Source organism: Lampetra fluviatilis, chromosome 2, assembly GCF_964198595.1.
Source record: "Lampetra fluviatilis chromosome 2, kcLamFluv1.1, whole genome shotgun sequence".
In the NCBI taxonomy this organism is placed as follows: domain Eukaryota; kingdom Metazoa; phylum Chordata; class Hyperoartia; order Petromyzontiformes; family Petromyzontidae; genus Lampetra; species Lampetra fluviatilis.
The window spans coordinates 13,673,790-13,693,231 of NC_136276.1; the positions used below are offsets into that span (position 1 = coordinate 13,673,790).

Here is a 19,442-nt window from a genome sequence, read left to right on the forward strand (position 1 = left end):
TATCATTGTCCTGGTCACAAAAGCATTGTTTGTGGGGAATAATAGCCATTGTCTGTGCTTTTAAGGCAAAAGCAATTAGAAAATAACACTACCCAGGAACAATGTTTTTGTTACACATTGTTATCTGTATCGGTCGTGGGCCTTCCCTAGGTCGAACTCGGCTGTCAAATGAGTAACCTGGTGCGGTGTTGTAGTTAAACATCGCCACTGGGGAGACAAAGGCGGCCCTGGCGGACTGGTGGCCACCCCACCACCCCCTCGTGTGCCAGTGGCCTTCATAGGCGCCGCTCGCTAACAGCACTCGCCCCTCCAAGTCTGTGCAGGCTACACGGGGGATCTTTGTCTTTGGTGGTCACGTGGAGAGGGATGGTGGTGGTCACGTGGAGAGGGGTAGTGGTCACGTGGAGAGGGGTGGTGGTGGTCACGTGGAGAGGGGTGGTGGTGGTCACGTGGGCGGAGCTGTGGTCACGTGGAGAGGGGTTGTGGTGGTCACGTGGGCGGAGCGGTGGTCACGTGAGCAGAGCTACTGCGATAGCGATGGCGGCGGCGGCTGCATCGCAGCGATCGCGTGCGGGGTCGAGAGTCGCGGCGGCGGCGCAGTACGACCAGGACGGGCGACTCATCGAGGCGAGACACACACACGACGACGACGAGATGTACACACGCACCACACGTGTACTGAGAGAGCGAGAAGTCATGGGTAGAAGCGTACACGGAGGTGGCAGGGAAGGGGCGGGGGTTGTTTTAAAAAAAATTCAGTTTTTATTTTTGTATCGCCCTGATCCCTGTGAACCATTCGGCTCTGGAGTCGCGGGTGGCAATATCGCAGTGCGCAGGGGGTACAGAGAGGGCTGGGGGGGGGGGCAGCTGTGTGTACAGTAATTACGCGTGCGGAACTTCTTTCGCACCGTACGTTACCGACCGTGTTCATCGGAAGTGCGATGAGCACGGTCGGTAGGGGGCCAGGCACGGTCGATTAGGGGGCCAGGCACGTAGGGGGCCAGGCACGTAGGGGGGCAGGCACTTAGGGGGCCAGGCATACGGAGATACGTGGCGAGAGAGACGAGACGGTGTGGAATTCGCACAGAGATTGTTTACACGGAGAGGGGGGGGAGTGAGGAAATAGTGGAATAAAGACACGGAGGGGTATGCAGAGAAATAGGCACACATTGTGCACAGAAACACGCACGGGCGTTACAGAGAGGTGCAGATATGCACCCATGTAAATATGGTTCTAATATACTCTTAGGTTTTTTCGGTAAAGTCACGTAGGTAAAACAAACCTAAGAGTATGAATCCTTGCAGTCACGAAAGCTTCAAATCTAGAATGGTTCTAATATAGTCTATACCATACACATAGATGGGTATATAGTACGAGAAACGGATGCCTAGGTACACAGTGACAGTGAAGGATGTACAGTACCACTGCACGCAGATACACAATGGAGATATACACTGCACAGTGGGTAGAGTGTATGTACAGCATATAGCGAGAAGGAGGAAGTGAGATTCTGAACCGTGCAGAAATGATCATGACTCCTAACCGAAGAGAGATGACCGACTTACACAGATATACACAAACTAAATATATTGCGTTTATAATATTTGCTCGTTTTGCAGCTCTTGGTAGAACAGCAGCGAATCGTGTTAGAGTAGCCTTGGCCCATCGTCTTTTCGTCAGGGGTTGTGAACAACAGCACCACCTGCTGGAATAATCACTGTAGTGTCTGTCATGATTAGTTGGTTGTCCTTTGGTTAGACCAGGGGTCGGCAACCAAAATAACAAGAAGAGCCATTTCTTTCCAATTCGGTACAAAATTCAGTATTTCAAGAGCCGCAATGCATCTGAGTACATACTGTACATACGTACATATCGTCAAGAAGCAGCCCGTAAAGAGCCGCATGCGGCTCCGGAGCCGTAGGTTGCCGACCCCTGGGTTAGACTGTTACAGTCAAACTGCTCCCCGCCATAGGAACGTTGAGTTTTCAACACTAGCACAAGACCTAATTGAGATAGGTACCACCAAAAAGGGGTTGTTGGGCATTGCAACAGCATTTGTTTCAATGGAATGAGCCACCCTTCTGTTCAGCAACAATGATGACTGTTCAGTTAGGTACATTGTGGAGTTTGTGGTTACACTAACGATTAAAGTTCATTACCGTGTGCAGGTGGAGACGCGAGAGGATGAAGAGCAAGGCGTCAAACTATCAGAGATCATTGAGCTGTTAGTTGCTGCTGGCTACTTCCGTGCTCGCATCAAGGGGCTCTCATCTTTCGATAAGGTGGAATTTATGTTGCCTATTTTTGCATATTGAAATAATTTTTAGATGTGCAAAATGTCAGTGTAATGCTGCTGGGTTTTTGTTATTTCTGATTAATATGCGGGACGGCGTGTGCATGTTTTAATGAATGCATATACCTTTGTTAATTTAGCTTATTGTATTATAGAGACTTGAAAAAAACCTTAAATGCAATGTATTTTTGCTTTGAGAGTATTTTTGCTTTGAGAGTACTTAACTTTTAGAAACAATTGACAAACAATATCGTTTATCGCCCAAAAAATGTCTCACTGGAATATTTATGTTTGGTTAACTATTGAAGCCACCGTTAAATAAACGTGCATTCATTAAAGTTGTTGTTGTGTGTTTGTAGGTCGTTGGAGGAATGACATGGTGCATCACTACGTGTAGTGTTGACATTGATGTTGACTTGCTCTTCCAGGAAAACTCCACCATCGGCCAAAAGATGTGAGGTTTGGAAAAGCATAACCAGATTTAAAACGTGAATGTCAGGCTATTGATGTAATACGTGTAAATGAGTTCCATAAATGATATTCATCCTTCTTCTTGGTTCTTTCGGTAAAGTCACTTTACCGAAAGAACCAAGAAGATGAATCCCTGCAGTCACGAAAGCTTTAAATCGAAAAATATTCATCCTTGTTATTCATCTGTTTGTACAAATGAGATTTTTTAGTAATTTGCCATGAGACAGTTTTACTAGTTGAATGCTACTGCTGCTTCTGTGTATTTTCTTCACAGAGCCTTGACTGAGAAGATAGTGTCTGTTTTGCCGAGCATGAAGTGTCCTCATCGGATTGAACCCCATCAAATCCAGGGTTTAGACTTCATACACATATTCCCTGTTATCCAGGTAACTTGAACAAGATTGTAACATTTCGCATTCTGCCACTAATATTTTTCCAAAACATAAGTGAACGCCTATAATAAATGTCTCATTTTGTATATGAAACACATTCTATAGTTTTACATGAATCTATACAAACTGTATAAAAAACACAATGAAATGTTTGTTTTTAAGTGGTTGGTGAAGAGGGCCATAGAGACACGAGAGGAAACGGGCGACCACATTAGGGCTTTCTCCATCTCCCAGTTTAACAAGAGCCGCAGACTTCCAGAGGCAAGAATTTCATCAATTCTGAATTTCATTTAAGCGTTCTAAAACATGCATGTGAAGTTTTGAAAAATAATATATTTTTTGCATTTTTTTGTCAGGATGAGGAATTTTTGGAGCGGAAGGGAAAGGCGACCATGGCTTTGCTAGCTGCTGCTGTAAGTTTCTGCATGCAGTATCTCACTGTACGCAGTGATAACATGTCATAATTTTACATGAGTGTATTGTGAAATGCTTCACAAAGCTACTTCACTTTGCACTCTCTTTTTAACCTCACCTTCTCGCCGATATCCACAGGAGGAATACAAACCCCAGAGACGATACCGGCGACAAGTTGGAACAGACTCTCTTCTGGATGAAGAGTCACGTGTACAGTCTACGCTTCTAGAGTATGGCAGGTAATTAGTGAGTGAGCATATAGGTACATAGCATAATAAAATAAAGCAAGATTAAATGAATATAATTACTTCATAATAAAAATGTCTTGAGCGCACTAGATCATTAATATAAAATGTACAGGTAACACGTAATTAAAGCTGTAATTCAATAATTTTCATTTTAGTCATAATTGATTGTGTGCTTTCATCCGAAACGCTTTTTTCCAGTGGTTACTTTAACCAGGCCCCACCCTTTGCCCGTTTTGCAGGAGGTATTGCTTTATTCAAAACAAAAATGAGAAGGTGAGTGTATTGTTTTTGTATGTCTGTAGTTGCCACTGTCTGAATTATATAATTAATATACACTCTGACTGACGACCAACACATACTAAACATTCACATATAAATTTGAATAATTGTCAGTATTTATGACTTTTACAACTGCTGTTGCATATTTAAAAGGGAAGTATGGAATTTAAAATGCATTATGGTTAGGTCAAGCAATGTAAATGTGAATTAAGTGTAGTTATGAACAGCATGTGCCTTGTGTGCTTTAGGTGGATGACCGGAAAAAATCTGTGCCAGGTGCCACAGTAGTAGGGAAAGCACAGACAACTGAGGAAGAGGAGCTGCAGGCTGCTGATGAGGTAAGTCCTATTTAGAGATTTAAATATTCCATCGGTATTTAAAAAAACATTAAGCTGTTACAATCATGTTTTATGCAGTTTGAGTTGCAGTTTATCAAAAGGTAAATTTTTGTGATTGAAAAAAAATTTCTGGCCAATTATTTGTGTTTTTCAGTGTGTACAATAATCATACAAACTGAAAACCACTAAATATTGATTTGGTCAGCTTTGTTTTATTTTTGCAGATTCGCATCAAGACTCTGATGAGCAGCATGGCTGCCATGGCAACAGAGGAAGTATGTATTTCGAAATATTAAACTACATTCACATATAAATATATATTGCAATGTATTAACTTTAAGCACATTTTCCTACTTGGTACCCTTATTTCACTTGCTATGCTTATTATTTTAGTATTGTGAAATGACCATTACGTTGTATTTTTTGTTTCAGGGGCGTTTAACAGCCAGCACAGTTGGTCAAATTGTTGGTCTTCAGTCAGAGGAGATCAAACAGATTGCTTCAGAATATGCAGAAAAGGTATTTATTTTGGACTTTAATTTTCATATCAAAACATGATTAAAAAAAAAACAAATTGACGGTTCTGATTTATTTTAAGGGTTCAAATATTTCCATTTACATGATTTCATTTTAATGATATCTTTACCATACATTGTCAAAATTACACCTGAATTACTACACTTAATTTGAGACAATTTAGTTGTAAAATATCAACATATGTATCACAAAGCAATTGCTGTATTAAGCTACTTTCAAACTTTTTCCCGGTCACATTTTTTAAGTTGGTTCTATTAAATTGCAGGAATTTGTAGGTTTTTTTACCTCAAGTATAAGCTACTTTTCATAGTTGAAACCATCGTATAAACATGCAAGACTTTATTCTACTATACGTTCTGTGAGCTATGGCTTAATTTCATTATCGTGGTTATAACATTTTTACATCTTCCTTGGAATACTGATTAACACTCTGAATTCTCTTTTCAGCAATCAGAGCTGGCAGGCGAAGAGAAGACAGAGAGGCTTGGTCCAGTACAGCAGCACAAACGCTTGGTTGTTTCGCTTGGCAAGCAGATTTCTCAGAAGGAACTACAGCTGGAGGAGGTAACACTTGTTTAGCTACACATGCAGACTATTTTTATCTTTCCACAAAACCTCTTTTTCAAAATTGGGGCTGGGGCATGAAAAATACTTAAAGTTATATTTTATGACTAAATCATTGTATAAAAAGAGCTCTAAGGAAATTGTATATACATATGTATGTTGACGATAGTGTTGTTTTCTTCTGTATTCCCACTTGAAAATTCTAATCAGCTCGCATGTGTGTTACAGATAAAGGCCAAGCATACTGAGTTGAAAGTTGCCTTTGAAGCTGCGAAAGAGAAGCTTATGGAGGTACGCGTGCAATTGAAGCTCACCATTTCTAGACATGTTCAAGTTCACTATTGTATTGTATTACAGCACGTGTCACCTTAGCTTTAGACAATTGTAAAAAATGTCTCCATTCCCATGATTTATAATTACTCAGACTCATAATGGCATGTTATTGCATGGTAATACTTTTTCTTTGAACATAGCAATACAGGTGTGTTCATGTGAAGGATGTTGCACAGATTTAAGTGTGTGTTTTCCAGGTCGAGAAGCAGGGAGATAGTCTCAGGAAGGAGATGGGACAGTTGGATTCTATGGAGAGCCAGGCTGATTCAGCGTAAGAAAGCCTACCAAATGCATGTGTACATTATCCATGTCTAGTTGTACTAAATACATGTGTACATGATTCATATCTAGTTGTATTAAAATGAGACTAGACTTTACTTTGCTACCCTGCACATTATTCTCCCAGCATGGATTAATGTGTGCCTTTTCTACCATCATTTTTAAAAGCATAAACATATGCTTAAATATACACAAATAAATGTGATTCATAACACCCACTTTTGCAAATGTCTTATTGATTGTACCATTCAGAATCATGTAAGAGTTTGTTAAATATTTTTGAGCTTCCATAGTTACTGTGTATGTATTTTTCAATAATAGTTTTGCATTTTCTTTTTTTCAATAAGAACTTGATACTCTTTGGGTCTTTCAGAAGCAGGGAGAATTTCTCAGGAAGGAGACTTTACCGAAAGACCCAAAGAGTATGAATTCCTGCAGCCATGAAAGCTTTAAGTCAAGATTTAAGAACTTGATCATTTATATGATGATATTCTGTAGATCTCACTGTTTAAACATATATATGCATTGTGGATGCATCTAATTTCCCTTGGACTGTTTATATTGTCTCATACGATATATATTAAGAACATCTTGCATCTTGCACTTAAATATACCATTCTAAATAAAAAAATATATATTTTCATGAAGCACATTTCTCCTCATGGAAATTAAAGGATGTCTCAAGTTAAACAGTCCCATTTTGGCATAATTCACTCAGACATTGAGGGACAGCACCATTGTTGTAATATTACATTGTTAGGAACTATAGGAAAGTAATTTCTGTTGATGTATTCATACTAATTCCACAATTGCTCCAGTGTCTTGCAGAAGCTGAGAGCCCTGGTGGCTATGAATGAAAGCCTCAAGAGTCAAGAGCACGAGTTCCGTGCTCACTGCAAGGTGACATGTAATTATCTCTTCATTGTATTGTTTTGCATGATTCACATTTACTACGTGTTTGTAAATAACATTGAATGTATGTTTTTTATAGGAAGAATTGACACGTCTACAGAACAGCATTGAAGAGTTAAAGCTTCAGACCAACAATACGACTGGAGAAGAGGCTGTAAGGAGATAATCTGCATTTGCATAAATTGGCCTCATAAAAAAAAGAAGATACTTTATAAACTGCTGAGCCTGTGCTTTGCATTTAGAAAAATGGAATTTAATCACTTTCAGTTATTTAAATCGATGACAATGTTTTATTTAAATACCATGAACACAATAATGCAAAAGCATAGAAAGTACATAAGTGATTTAAATATTTTAATTTATAATTTATGTATTGTTCAATATATAATTTATAGTGTTAATTTAAATAAAACTTTACATTGAATCACATTACTTATACATAGATGCATAGCAAATTGAGTACAGATACTCTGAAACCATACGTGTATGCCAATCCAATCATATTAGTACTTTATAATTAAACAATAACTGTTTTTTTAGGAACAAGACCAGTTGATTGAAAAGCAATACCGCACGGATATCGACAAACTGCAGAAGATACGCATGCTCTTGGCAAGTAACACAAACTGTTGAAACAAAGCACAAATGGATAAAATTGCACTCGCTAAACACAACAATGGTTTACTCGTAGAATGCATCGTGATTATACAAAACATATAATTCCTTGTGCTTGATTTTGGTGTGATTTTTTTTTTGTTAGGGGAGGAGAAACCGAGAGATTGCCATCTTGCAGCGCAAGATTGATGAAGTCCCCAGCCGGGCTGAGCTGACTCAGTACCAGCGTCGCTTTGTCGAGCTCTACAGCCAGGGTAGGAAGAAATAATCGTCATGAAATATAATAACAAAGAGAACAGAAGCATTTGCAGGCACCTACAAAACAATAAGTACTTCACCCTCCTGTGTTAAAGATTGTGAAGCATTAACCACATTAGGTTTGACTGAAGATACCTGAACTCTCAACCAATTTTGCGATAAAACATCGGCGACACTTTCACGAAACGGCGATGATAACTTGCCTCTTTTTGGAATTTTTTATATTTTTAACAATTTCCAGTGTAGTTTTATGCAAACATGTGTATGCATTTGTTCTGAAGAAGAGCATTCACGTGAGCTTCATTATTTTATAACATTTACCGAAGTGTTAATAATATCCCATGCTGTATTGTGGTCTGGAGTATATGAAATCCACATTTTCTCCGATGTGTAGTGGCTGCCACCCATAAAGAGACAAAGCAATTTTATACTTTGTACAACACGCTGGATGACAAGAAGCTGTATCTGGAAAAAGAGGTATGCTATGTTATATTGAAAAAAAGTGTATCAGCTATAAGTAATACCTTTCATCGGGTTTATTCAGAATATTTGTGCATGTAAATGTGAGTAATTACAACAAGGTTATTTTTCCAGTATTGAATTAAAAGGAATCAACATTGTCACCTTCCCAGATCACCATTTGAAAAAGAGGCAGCAATGTGTCTTGTGTCTCGATGGGTTTATTTAGCTTCCTGGTTAAATAAAGACTACTGACGGACTTTTTGTTTGTATAGTTTAACATAATTTGCACAGTTGGCATTAATTTTTTTACTCGAAGGACCTTTCCAACTAAATCTGTTGATGGTATTGATTATTGTAACTAAAGTATTGTGTAATGTGCCTCACTTGTTTATTGCAGATAATGTTGAACTTCTTTCACACCGTACGTAGCCAACCGTGCTAATCAAAGGTGCGAGGGAAGGACAAAAAACTAAACCCAAAAAGACAAATTATTAATAAGATGGACAAATTAATAATAAGATGGAAAATGTACAGGCGTATTTAATTGTTTTAGATTTAATTGAGTTGCCTATTCGTAAAATGAACATAACACATTTTACTGTCTCTTAGGTTAATTTGCTGAATTCCATCCATGACAACTTCCAGCAGTAAGTATGTATAGGTGACTGGTTATACCATGTGTTGTTAAAATGTTTTATAACTTTAATAATGACACTTATTACTGCATCCACAACCCTCATATGCAAAACATATTAACCACATTTGGCTCTACTTAATATAACTGACAGATCAACCGATGTTTTGAGAGAACATCAGCTTTACTTTAGCCAGGACTAAACACTGATGATAATACTTGAAAACTATGTAATTAGACTTATCTTGCATCAGGATTGGAGCCAAGGGGAATATTTTTCAATCTATGTCAGGTTACAGCTAAGTCGTTTGGAATAGCTGGACAGTTGGTGTCGTCATTTTTATCTCAATTGTAATAAAAGTCCTTGTGCATTGTGATTTCCAAAGGGCCATGGCTTCACAAGGTGGCAGAGAGCAGTTTCTGAAACAGCTGGAGCAGATTGTGGAGGGGATCAAGCAAAGCCGTGTAAAGGTTAGCGAGTGAAAATGTTCTTTGTAGGAAAAATCCCTGTAATTTGCCGCTGGATAAGCTTCATTGCTTTTTTCACACGTGCAAAGGTATCATTAAAATAGTTAATTCCTTACATATATTTTTATTGCATATTTTCTGCATACATCTCATGTATTTGTAATAAATTGTGATTGATGTGGTTTTATATAAAATTGTTAAAATATCTGCAATTATGAATATAATTATGAATTTAATTGCAAGGGTAGGTATTATATGCCGATAAGAGGATTTCCCTTTGGCAATGCTTACAAAATATAAGTGGACATATAGGTCACATAATGGTATACTTTTTTTTATTGCTACACTCATTTAATTGCACATCTATATATAAGTGTCTGTTGGTTATACTCGTGTACCTTTATGTAAACTTCAAATGGTCCATGTCATTGACCTGCAGGTGGAAAAGAAACGTCAGGAGAATAAGATGAGAAGGGACCAACTTAATGATGAACATCTTGATCTCCTGGACAAACAACGCCTTTATTTCAAAACAGTGAAGGACTTCAAAGAGGTTAGATTCATTTTTATATTTATTGGGAGTACTTCTTACTAGTAATTTATAATCCCAGGCAAATGGAGTTGCAAACATCTTATTTAGAAAGCTTACATGTAAAAAATCAAATAACAGTACTTTGTTAGTAATTACTTTTAAACATTTGGAAGCATACTTTCAGAAAGGTTAATTGTGTGAAATGTTGATGCTTATAATAAATCCCAGTGAAATAAAAATTACATTATAACACGATGAAATATTTCCACATGAAATGTATTTACTCCTCACAACTGCTCAGAATACTTTTAGTGCACGTGACGAAGACAACTTGACAATGGCTTTTTGGGTCATTGCAGTTACATTGCTTGATCTAGATATTGAGATGAAAGAGACTGAGTTGCATACTTTAATATGTGTATTGGCCTGTATCTTTGCAGGAGTGTCGCAAAAATGAAATTCTTCTGTCCAAGCTCAGGGCAAAGAATATGGCCTAAGGAACACGAAGGGTGGAAACACCAATTGTCTGCACAAATTGCAACTGGTTTCACTTCGAATCACATCTGTCTTAAAAACAAATGTGCGATTCTGTCGTTCAGCTATCATCCACAATCTGGATGTATCTGTGTTTGTCCAGAGAAGTCCTTGACCAATTTTAATAAACGGTGTCATTTAAAATGTGATGCACACATAGTAAAAATTTCCAAAATATGTTTAACCCAATTATTTAACTAGGCATGCCCCACTCTCTTTACAATAGTCTCAACAATAAATCTGTGGTTGAAAATCAGGGCTGGAGGGAAGTTTAATGTCAACAGGTTTCCTGCTGGTGAATTTATATTTAAATGTTTATAATTTTGGCACGATATGATTTCATGGCTTTTGTTACAGCTTACTGCCTTGCACAAAAACATCAACCAACTGAAATTTGTGTGCTGTGAAGGTTAACGTGAAATTCTTTCATTTTGCAATAAAATATCTCAAAGAATCCGTTTGTGCTGAACAAGTATGTTTTTCACTCCTCAGATGAATTATGAGCTTAAATTAACATCATGTTAATATTGCATACAAGGAATTCTGCAATATTTCACTCGATTTTAATTTGTTATATTGGTGTATTATGATTAAAATGTATCAATTTGAGTTGTTACAGGCGTATAATGCAGGTCTGTCAAAACTCTAAATCGTGAGTCATCGTTGGGCCCACTTAAGCCAAGCCTGCAGCATCTTTGCATTCACCTCAGCAAAACATGCTGGAATATCTGTATAGTTTGCAGTTTACCACCCCCAGTTCGAGACTTATAACCTGCGGTACCACTGATCTGGAATCTCCGGAACCGGCAAATTCAAATTCTGCCAGGAATCTATAGCACACCACATCGGTGGTGTCCTTGGATTATATTTTATCATGTTGCGATTTGAGAATTTTTCTGCTCATGGCAAAGAGGCTACTTGCATCTTTGGTGCAATGCAAATGTTTTGCCAAAAAACTCGTGGGTTTTCCAGCAGCACATAGTAGCTGCATTTGTGTGATCTGAGTAGCAAATTAAATATTTGCTACAATGATCGCAAGTATAAAATGTCAAACATCCTTTAATTTAGGTGCATAGTGCAGGTTTGCTCCTTTTGGGTCTTGAAGACAATTGTCACCTCAATCTGCGATTTTTTTTGCTGAATAATGAAGCCGTTCTCCATGTTTATGCACTTCCCCTGCAATACACTGTTTTCACGGATTCACGGAGTTGGCCAATTTTTGTGACGAGCGGCACCACGTGACATTTGTGTTCATGGATTACGGAACTAACCTCCCCGGTGCTCTCCACATTACAGGTTCTGTGCTCCATAGTTCATCCCCATGTCAACGTGGATGGCGAGTTCGGCTCTATAAAGACTTACCTTTAAGTGATTGAAGTGACTATCTCGCTCCGAACGTGACCTTTGTAGTAAATGCAGTAGGGGTCAGGGTATTTGGGGTAAAGATTTTGCATCAGTTGAGTACACATTTGTATCTCTTGTCTGTATTTTTTTTCATTTACTTACTGTAATCTTAATACATCTACCTATCCCGCATACAGTACATGTCATCTGCAAGCATCCTTATATTTCAGAAAAAAACATCAATCTTCCATTGAATAAATGGTACATCTATTTCCTCCTGCAGGTATATATTTTTCATTTTGAATAAATCTCGCCATAATTAAGCACGGTCACATATTTGCTATTCGAAGACGGTTTCCACCTATCCGGGTTTGTCCCGGGTAATATGGGGATTGGTATCTGTGTTCAGGTGACGGATTCATTTGTACCGAGATCCGGTGTTATTGATAATTATAAAATATTACCGCGCAATTTTAATGAACCTAGGCTGAGAAATGTGTCCGTGTTTGGTTTATTTAAAAGGTGGTAACCCTGGTTCTTCATATCGCTTCTGAATATATATCACCTATTTTTGTCTGCATAGTTCTGCTATCCCCTGAATACGTATTCTCTACAATATTACTTTTCCTATCATTTTATGAATGCATTGCATCAACTATCATCTATCTCTTCCGGACACATCACACACACCGCTTATGAATGCATATGTTTATCCTCATGAACACAACTGTGAATGCATCGCTGCCGTTATCTCCATCGTTTATGAATGCATCTCTCGCCTTTTTTTTATTGCTGTAACTTCATAGCATAATTTCGCATCTTTATATACTGTTTGTGCATGTGTTGCCATGTCTAGTGTTGATAGAAATTAAACATAACATTCACAGACTAATATAGATTACACGAGGTAAGTGTTGGTTTTAATTGCTGTAATGAGTGGATCAGTACGCTGGTCATACTAAAGGCACCACACCCAACTTCTGTACAATAATGAATGAGGGCTGCTGGCGAGTTAACATGGAAGTCACATTGACTCTTGCACCTGACATGACTTTCGTTCGCATAGATTCACGTTAAACCAAAGCGCAGCATTGTGTGGTGTACAATTGACATTGACAAATCATGGCATGTTGATTGTTTGCAAGAGCGGGAGATCATGGCCACTCAAAGCGATGTGAAAATATCACAATATGTATGCATGATCTTCCCTCGCGTGTGGAGGGATACCAGTGCCCAAGATTGTTTTCAAACAACACAGTATGGCGACAGTAGCATCAGTCAATAGCAATTAAATGTACATTCTAACGAATATCCCTTACCTGATTTTGACACCGTAGGTCTCCTGCACAACTAAGCTATAAACGAAACTGTTTTAAATTAAACTTTTTTTTTCTTTTAGAGGTAAGGCGCACTGAGCTGCATCGCTCTTTTTCAGAAGCGACCTGGTCACATGATAGCCCAATGAAGTGGCTTATCACGTGGAAATGTATAGCAGCTAAATAGTCTAAACGCATATTTATAATTGTGGAGGGGAAAACCGGAGGACCCGGGACCCGGAGAAAAATCCACGACCACGGGGAGATAGACTTACAAACTCCAAATAGACAGGCGTCAGTCGGGATCGAACCGACGAGGGAGTTAACATCTCACCACCGCGAGAAATAAAGCTGTCTCTGATGTGGGCCAATCAGTTTCAAAGACAATGCATATACTATCAGAGTATGTTTTTTTGCATTCTGACCACAAGTATATGTAGTTAATGCAAACATGATTCCTTGTAAAAGGTTTCAGTTTGGTGTTTTTAACATCTTAACACCTGTTTTGTTGGCAGAAAAAAATTAACCCGTAAAAACAAAGTTTTTCACTATAAATCCTTTATATGCGTGGCATCGGTTTTATTTTATTATTCATTTCTGTTTTTCTTGAGTAAGAGTTTCATTTTTATCACATTGGTATTTTAAAGTAAATGAAAAAATTTTCCCCTAAAAGTGGAACATTTTGGAAAAAATTTTTCACGAAAATAAATTGTCATGCACAACGAGTCTGTGTGCAAAATGTCAGCTCGGTTGGATCACGGGAAGTGGGTAAAAAAACGACCGAAAGATTTGCACGGTCGTAAGCGCGCAAGCAAGCAAGCAAGTGAACTTAATATAAAGGATTTAAAAAGGGGGAAACCTATTAAGCTGTCCCATGTTACACTTGCTAGTGAATTGCTGACGAATTTCGTTTATTGATATTCCAATGAAAATTATATTTTTACCACAGTATATTCAATTTAACGTATGTCTTTCATTAAATTCTTTATTAATTTCCACGAAGACAAGATAATGAGATATCTAAGAGTAGCCTGTTATATGTGCAGCGACATTGCTGTTATATTCAGCATGTGATCGATGTGGAGGAGTTGTCTCCTTTGGACGCATCGTGGCTCCAACACATTTTGGCACAAATACCTCCACACCTGCTCTCCCTTGGGCTGTCTGTGGAGGCACCAGTGAGGTCGTCGACGACCATGTGTTCAGTGTCTAGAATTCCATTGGTAAAGTCCCTCTTGTGTGTGCATCAGTGATGGATGAAGGGGCCACTTCAGGGATTGTCTGCAGACAGAGTAGAGCAAGATGTGGCGAACGTCTGGCGTGTGCTACATAATCTGGAAAAAGCTTCCATCACTCATCTGAAGCCCATCACATTACCGTGTCAATGAAAGCCATGGTGCATGGCATTAGACGTGGGACTGCACCATTACACTCTTGGGATGCCCCTTATAAGACCCATCATTGTGACTTGTAAAAAAAACGAATTAACATAATTTCACGAACACAGAAGGCTATGTTTAGTTACAATGTCCGAAGTGGTAATTCGGCACAATCTTTCTTGGATCAGTTGACACGACGGGAGGGCAGACCTAACTGTAGGAGTTCAACATTACTTCTGTTGAACGTTCCTAGATCGAAAACAAGCTTTGGTGAACGAGCGTTTTCGGTAGCTGCCCCTAGTCTGTGGAACAATATTGTCACAAAGCTTGGTCTGCAGTCATTCCCGTCCATCACTCACTTCAAATCACTAATTTCAAATAAATTACAGCTCAGCTGCCAATGTATAAACGAGATACATTAATTGCTTGTAAACGACCAGTTTATGTGCGTTGTTTACACTAGGTGTTTTTTAAGTGGCTGCTGTTTTATTCCTAAATTTAATGCCGTCGTGTTTTAGGCCGTATCTGCATTACAATTAACATGGCAGATTTAAATTAGTATTTTTTAGAGATACAGCGTGCTATTTGATAAACACATTCCTGCGGAGGGAGCTGGTAGGAACGTTGGGTTGCTCGGTCAATGGCCAGGGTCAACGGCGGCGTGGTGTATTCCGCAAATATGCCTGACTGTGAGGGCGGGCACAAGCCGGCGTGAGTAGGTTAAACGTTGAGTTTTATAAGGGCACCACGGGGTGACCAGCCCCTCCCCACCCAGCCCCACCCCCCACCCAGCCCCACCCTCTCTCCCCCTCGCTACCCAGCCCCACCCTCCCCTCCCAACCAAGCCCCTCCCTCCCCACCCAGCCCCTCCCTGCACGACGGACGGACGGGCACAATAATCCCCTGTGGGCTGGTGTAACCAGGAGGTTCCTACCAGTATAATCTATGTTTACCTTTAAAAAGGGATAATTTTTATACTGCAATTATAATTTGCTATCTATTTATTTATCTCGCTTATCTGTTATTGTTTATTATTGATTTATTTTTTTACTGTGACTTGCGCGTATGACGGAGAAGCGGTGTTGTTGTTTTTTGTTGATGAAACCCGATTTACGAACTTCTTGGCTTACAGGATAATTCCAAATAAACTACTACTACACGTAACAACGTCGGGATACAATATGTAAACCCGAGGCCTTCTTGTTCATTCTTAACTTTACTCCGATATCAATATCGCCTAAAGCATAACCATACATTTTGAATATTTGAAGTTATTAATAAAACACATTTGTTTATCTGCATCCTCAAGAATACATAAAGAAACGGTGTCTAGAAATCTTTGAAAACAGCGATTAGTGCCCAATAACACAAATTAAATTAAGGTTTATTCTTGAAAGTCTAATGGAATACATTGACCATTTATATTGTCTATATGCACGTATGTTTGTAACTTATTGAGTAGCTGCCTCTTTCAGGTGGTGTACAATCCTGGGCTGAGACCCCATAACTGCAAAGCCATGTCAAACATCACAGGCACGCCACTCACACCTTACGACAGCATAAGCCTGACCAATTATCGGGGCATAAACTAAGGCGCCACCTGGGTGCCATGAGTGCCATGGGTGAGCTGGTCAGCAAGAAGTACGCCATGGAGATGGCTCTGGATAAGATGATGGTCGAGTGGAGTTGCTTAGAGTTTGTGATGCTGCATACTGAGAGACGGGCACGCACATGCTATCATCGATCAACAAGATCCAGGCCACACTGCTTCTGTTGCAGGAGGTGCTGGATGCGTGGCTTAAGGTGCAGGCCACATGGCTTAATTTGTAACCCAACTTCAGCTCACCTGACATCATGGCCCAGATGCCAGAATGTCAGAGGAGAGCAAGAGATTCATCACCGTGAGTAGCACATGGCGCGACACCATGATACTAGAGGTGCAGGTGATACTTTGCAATCTGATGGAAACAAATCTGTTAATAAGACGGTTTCTGATAAACATATTTCAGTTTAACACGTAGGCTTTCGCGACCAATATTGTTCATAATCAACGATTTTTGGGTTTAAATCGCGTTATTTATAAATGTGTCGTAACCCTCCACCACCCGACACGGCCAATCAGTAAAAAAAGTGTCACGTTGACAAAAGACAAATAGTTCACTGCTTTAGCTCACCGGTGTGTTGAAGCGTGAAACCACAACATTTACAATTTGAGTACGACGTTTCGCTGGTAATTGCATCCAGCATCATCGGGCAATTCGCCAGAATGGTGAGGCTCTGCTGTGTCTCCCGTTCTTATATAGAGCAGCAGCAGGGTGACGTCATCATTAACTCATTAACTCATCAGGTGCAAAGATTTGAGGGGGGGGGGGTTATTGTAATTATATACTTGATTAGTAATAAGGCTATTGTTACGATGCGAGTTGTAGATTAGTAATCATTTGGAATGTGTTCTATTGTGATTATGCTACATTAATAATCAGTTAGTGCTTGTTTCCCTTATAAGGAATTGTAATGCATCTTATTTAATAATACGCTTCCAGGCCGCACTAAGCCTGTAGCTGTCTGAGCGATTAAAGTTATTTCTGTTTCTCTCAATCTCAATGGATTCTCTAATTAGTCTTTGCCAGTAGTAACTAGTTTTACACAACACTTCAACGTTGTCAAAATCAATTGAGTGTCCCTGTTGACAAGCATGTTCTGCCACTGCCGACAGTTGTGTTTGCGATAGTTTAATATTTCTCTGGTGTTCTTTTAGTCTTACACTAACGTTACGCCCTGTCTGTCCAATATAGCATCTGCCACATACATAATTGTGTATGTGGCAGATGCTATATTGGACAGACAGGGCGTAACGTTAGTGTAAGACTAAAAGAACACCAGAGAAATATTAAACTATCGCAAACACAACTGTCGGCAGTGGCAGAACATGCTTGTCAACAGGGACACTCAATTGATTTTGACAACGTTGAAGTGTTGTGTAAAACTAGTTACTACTGGCAAAGACTAATTAGAGAATCCATTGAGATTGAGAGAAACAGAAATAACTTTAATCGCTCAGACAGCTACAGGCTTAGTGCGGCCTGGAAGCGTATTATTAAATAAGATGCATTACAATTCCTTATAAGGGAAACAAGCACTAACTGATTATTAATGTAGCATAATCACAATAGAACACATTCCAAATGATTACTAATCTACAACTCGCATCGTAACAATAGCCTTATTACTAATCAAGTATATAATTACAATAACCCCCCCCCCCTCAAATCTTTGCACCTGATGAGTTAATGAGTTAATGATGACGTCACCCTGCTGCTGCTCTATATAAGAACGGGAGACACAGCAGAGCCTCACCATTCTGGCGAATTGCCCGATGATGCTGGATGCAATTACCAGCGAAACGTCGTACTCAAATTGTAAATGTTGTGGTTTCACGCTTCAACACACCGGTGAGCTAAAGCAGTGAACTATTTGTCTTTTGTCAACGTGACACTTTTTTTACTGATTGGCCGTGTCGGGTGGTGGAGGGTTACGACACATTTATAAATAACGCGATCTAAACCCAAAAATCGTTGATTATGAACAAAACATATTTCAACATAGCTCATGTAAGCACGCGAGTCATAAGTGTTGCATTTTACTCATGGCAGATGAGTAGGTGGTTGCAAAATGATACATGTCAAAGTATATAGATAATACTCTTTGGTTTTTTAGGTAAAGTCACGTAGGTTAAAAAAATTACGATACAGTAATTTTGCTGTGACGGTTCCACCTGAAGACGGAAGCTTGTGTTGCCTCCGAAACGTCGTGATTTAATTTATTTGTTTTCTTTTAACCTACGTGACTTTACCGAAAAAACAAAAGAGTATGGATTCTTGCAGTCACGAAAACTTCAAATCTAGAATATATAGATAATAATTATTTGTTCATAACATAAACTGTGTAGCACAATATGTCTAAAGGAGGACTGACATAAGACCCCCTCCATTTAAAATTGTGAAAGAAACAGCACGTAGGTAGAGTGACACTGGAAGTAAAACAACTGTTCCATATAAAAATGCATCATTGATAACTGTGAATACTAATATGAAGATTGTTAATACACCCAATAGGTATCTGTACTATATCAAATAATAACGTTTATTTGTTAAATATGACACGGTTTGTGAAAAAAATTATGGTCAAGCAGTGTTATAAACCTGGCTATAAAAATGACAGTGAAGATGTTAATGTCATTGAAGTTGTGATAGCTATTGACTGTACTTTCCACCTAACTGGTTTGTGTGACTGTGTCAGCCAGGACAAGCAACAACTGACCAGGTCCAATGAGCTTCTTGAGCTAATTTTAAAGGCCTCAACCGGTACTTGGAGAAGAAGCGTGTCTTCGTTTCACGTTTATTCCTTCTGTCCAACAACATGTCCTGGAATATCCTCTCTGAGACAACTGATCCCACCTGGTCAAGCACTCACCCACACACATCATTATCTACACATACTTCAGTCTTAGACGTGTGTAATGTTAATTTCCAGGTTAGGGTTTATCTTCGCTCTTGACATGTACGAGCAATTAAACTGGAGCTATGAATTGGCCAGGAGATAGCAATTTGAGTATTACCCCTCCTTACATGGGATTTCACTTGGTACTTCAGTTTTCTTCTACATGGCAAACACTCGTTCATAAAACTGGCTAAACATCCCAATGCATAACCCTACAAAAAATAGTGTTGAGACACATTGAGATTTTCCTTCGTAAGTTATTTGCATTTTTACTGTTCATTTGTTTCGGTGCTAATGTCCCCATGTCAAATTGGTAGTCGTTGAACCATTTTTTGGATA

The 19,442-nt window shown here is 39.1% G+C and overlaps 1 protein-coding gene across 2 annotated transcripts; it reads left to right on the forward strand.

Moving 5' to 3' along the window:
• Positions 1 to 475: 475 nt before the first annotated feature.
• CCDC93 (CCC complex scaffolding subunit CCDC93) lies at positions 476 to 11,073 on the forward strand. 2 transcript variants are annotated; one of them, XM_078870425.1, is made up of 23 exons: positions 476 to 627; positions 2,170 to 2,283; positions 2,654 to 2,748; positions 3,040 to 3,151; positions 3,320 to 3,418; positions 3,514 to 3,570; positions 3,710 to 3,810; positions 4,059 to 4,092; positions 4,347 to 4,436; positions 4,661 to 4,711; positions 4,869 to 4,955; positions 5,421 to 5,537; positions 5,766 to 5,828; positions 6,068 to 6,141; positions 6,968 to 7,049; positions 7,141 to 7,215; positions 7,602 to 7,673; positions 7,822 to 7,930; positions 8,329 to 8,411; positions 9,006 to 9,043; positions 9,417 to 9,501; positions 9,938 to 10,051; positions 10,471 to 11,071. In XM_078870425.1, the coding sequence occupies exons 1-23, from the start codon at positions 538 to 540 to the stop codon at positions 10,525 to 10,527; spliced, it is 1,899 nt and encodes a 632-aa protein (XP_078726551.1). In that variant the 5' UTR covers positions 476 to 537; the 3' UTR covers positions 10,528 to 11,071. The 2 variants fall into 2 exon arrangements, with proteins under 2 accessions (XP_078726551.1, XP_078726561.1); XM_078870435.1 differs by lacking the exons at positions 476 to 627; positions 2,170 to 2,283 and having other exon boundaries at positions 2,665 to 2,753; positions 10,471 to 11,073.
• The last annotated feature ends 8,369 nt before the right edge of the window (positions 11,074 to 19,442 follow it).

What these genes read in the sequence shown, in the direction of transcription:
- CCDC93 (XM_078870425.1), top strand. Translation starts at nt 538, where the DNA reads ATGGCGGCGGCGGCTGCATCGCAGCGATCGCGTGCGGGGTCGAGAGTC. An exon ending in CTGCCATGGCAACAGAGGAA is followed by an intron (nt 4,712 to 4,868) that starts GTATGTATTTCG and finishes TTTTTGTTTCAG; the next exon opens with GGGCGTTTAACAGCCAGCAC. An exon ending in GAGAGCCAGGCTGATTCAGC is followed by an intron (nt 6,142 to 6,967) that starts GTAAGAAAGCCT and finishes CAATTGCTCCAG; the next exon opens with TGTCTTGCAGAAGCTGAGAG.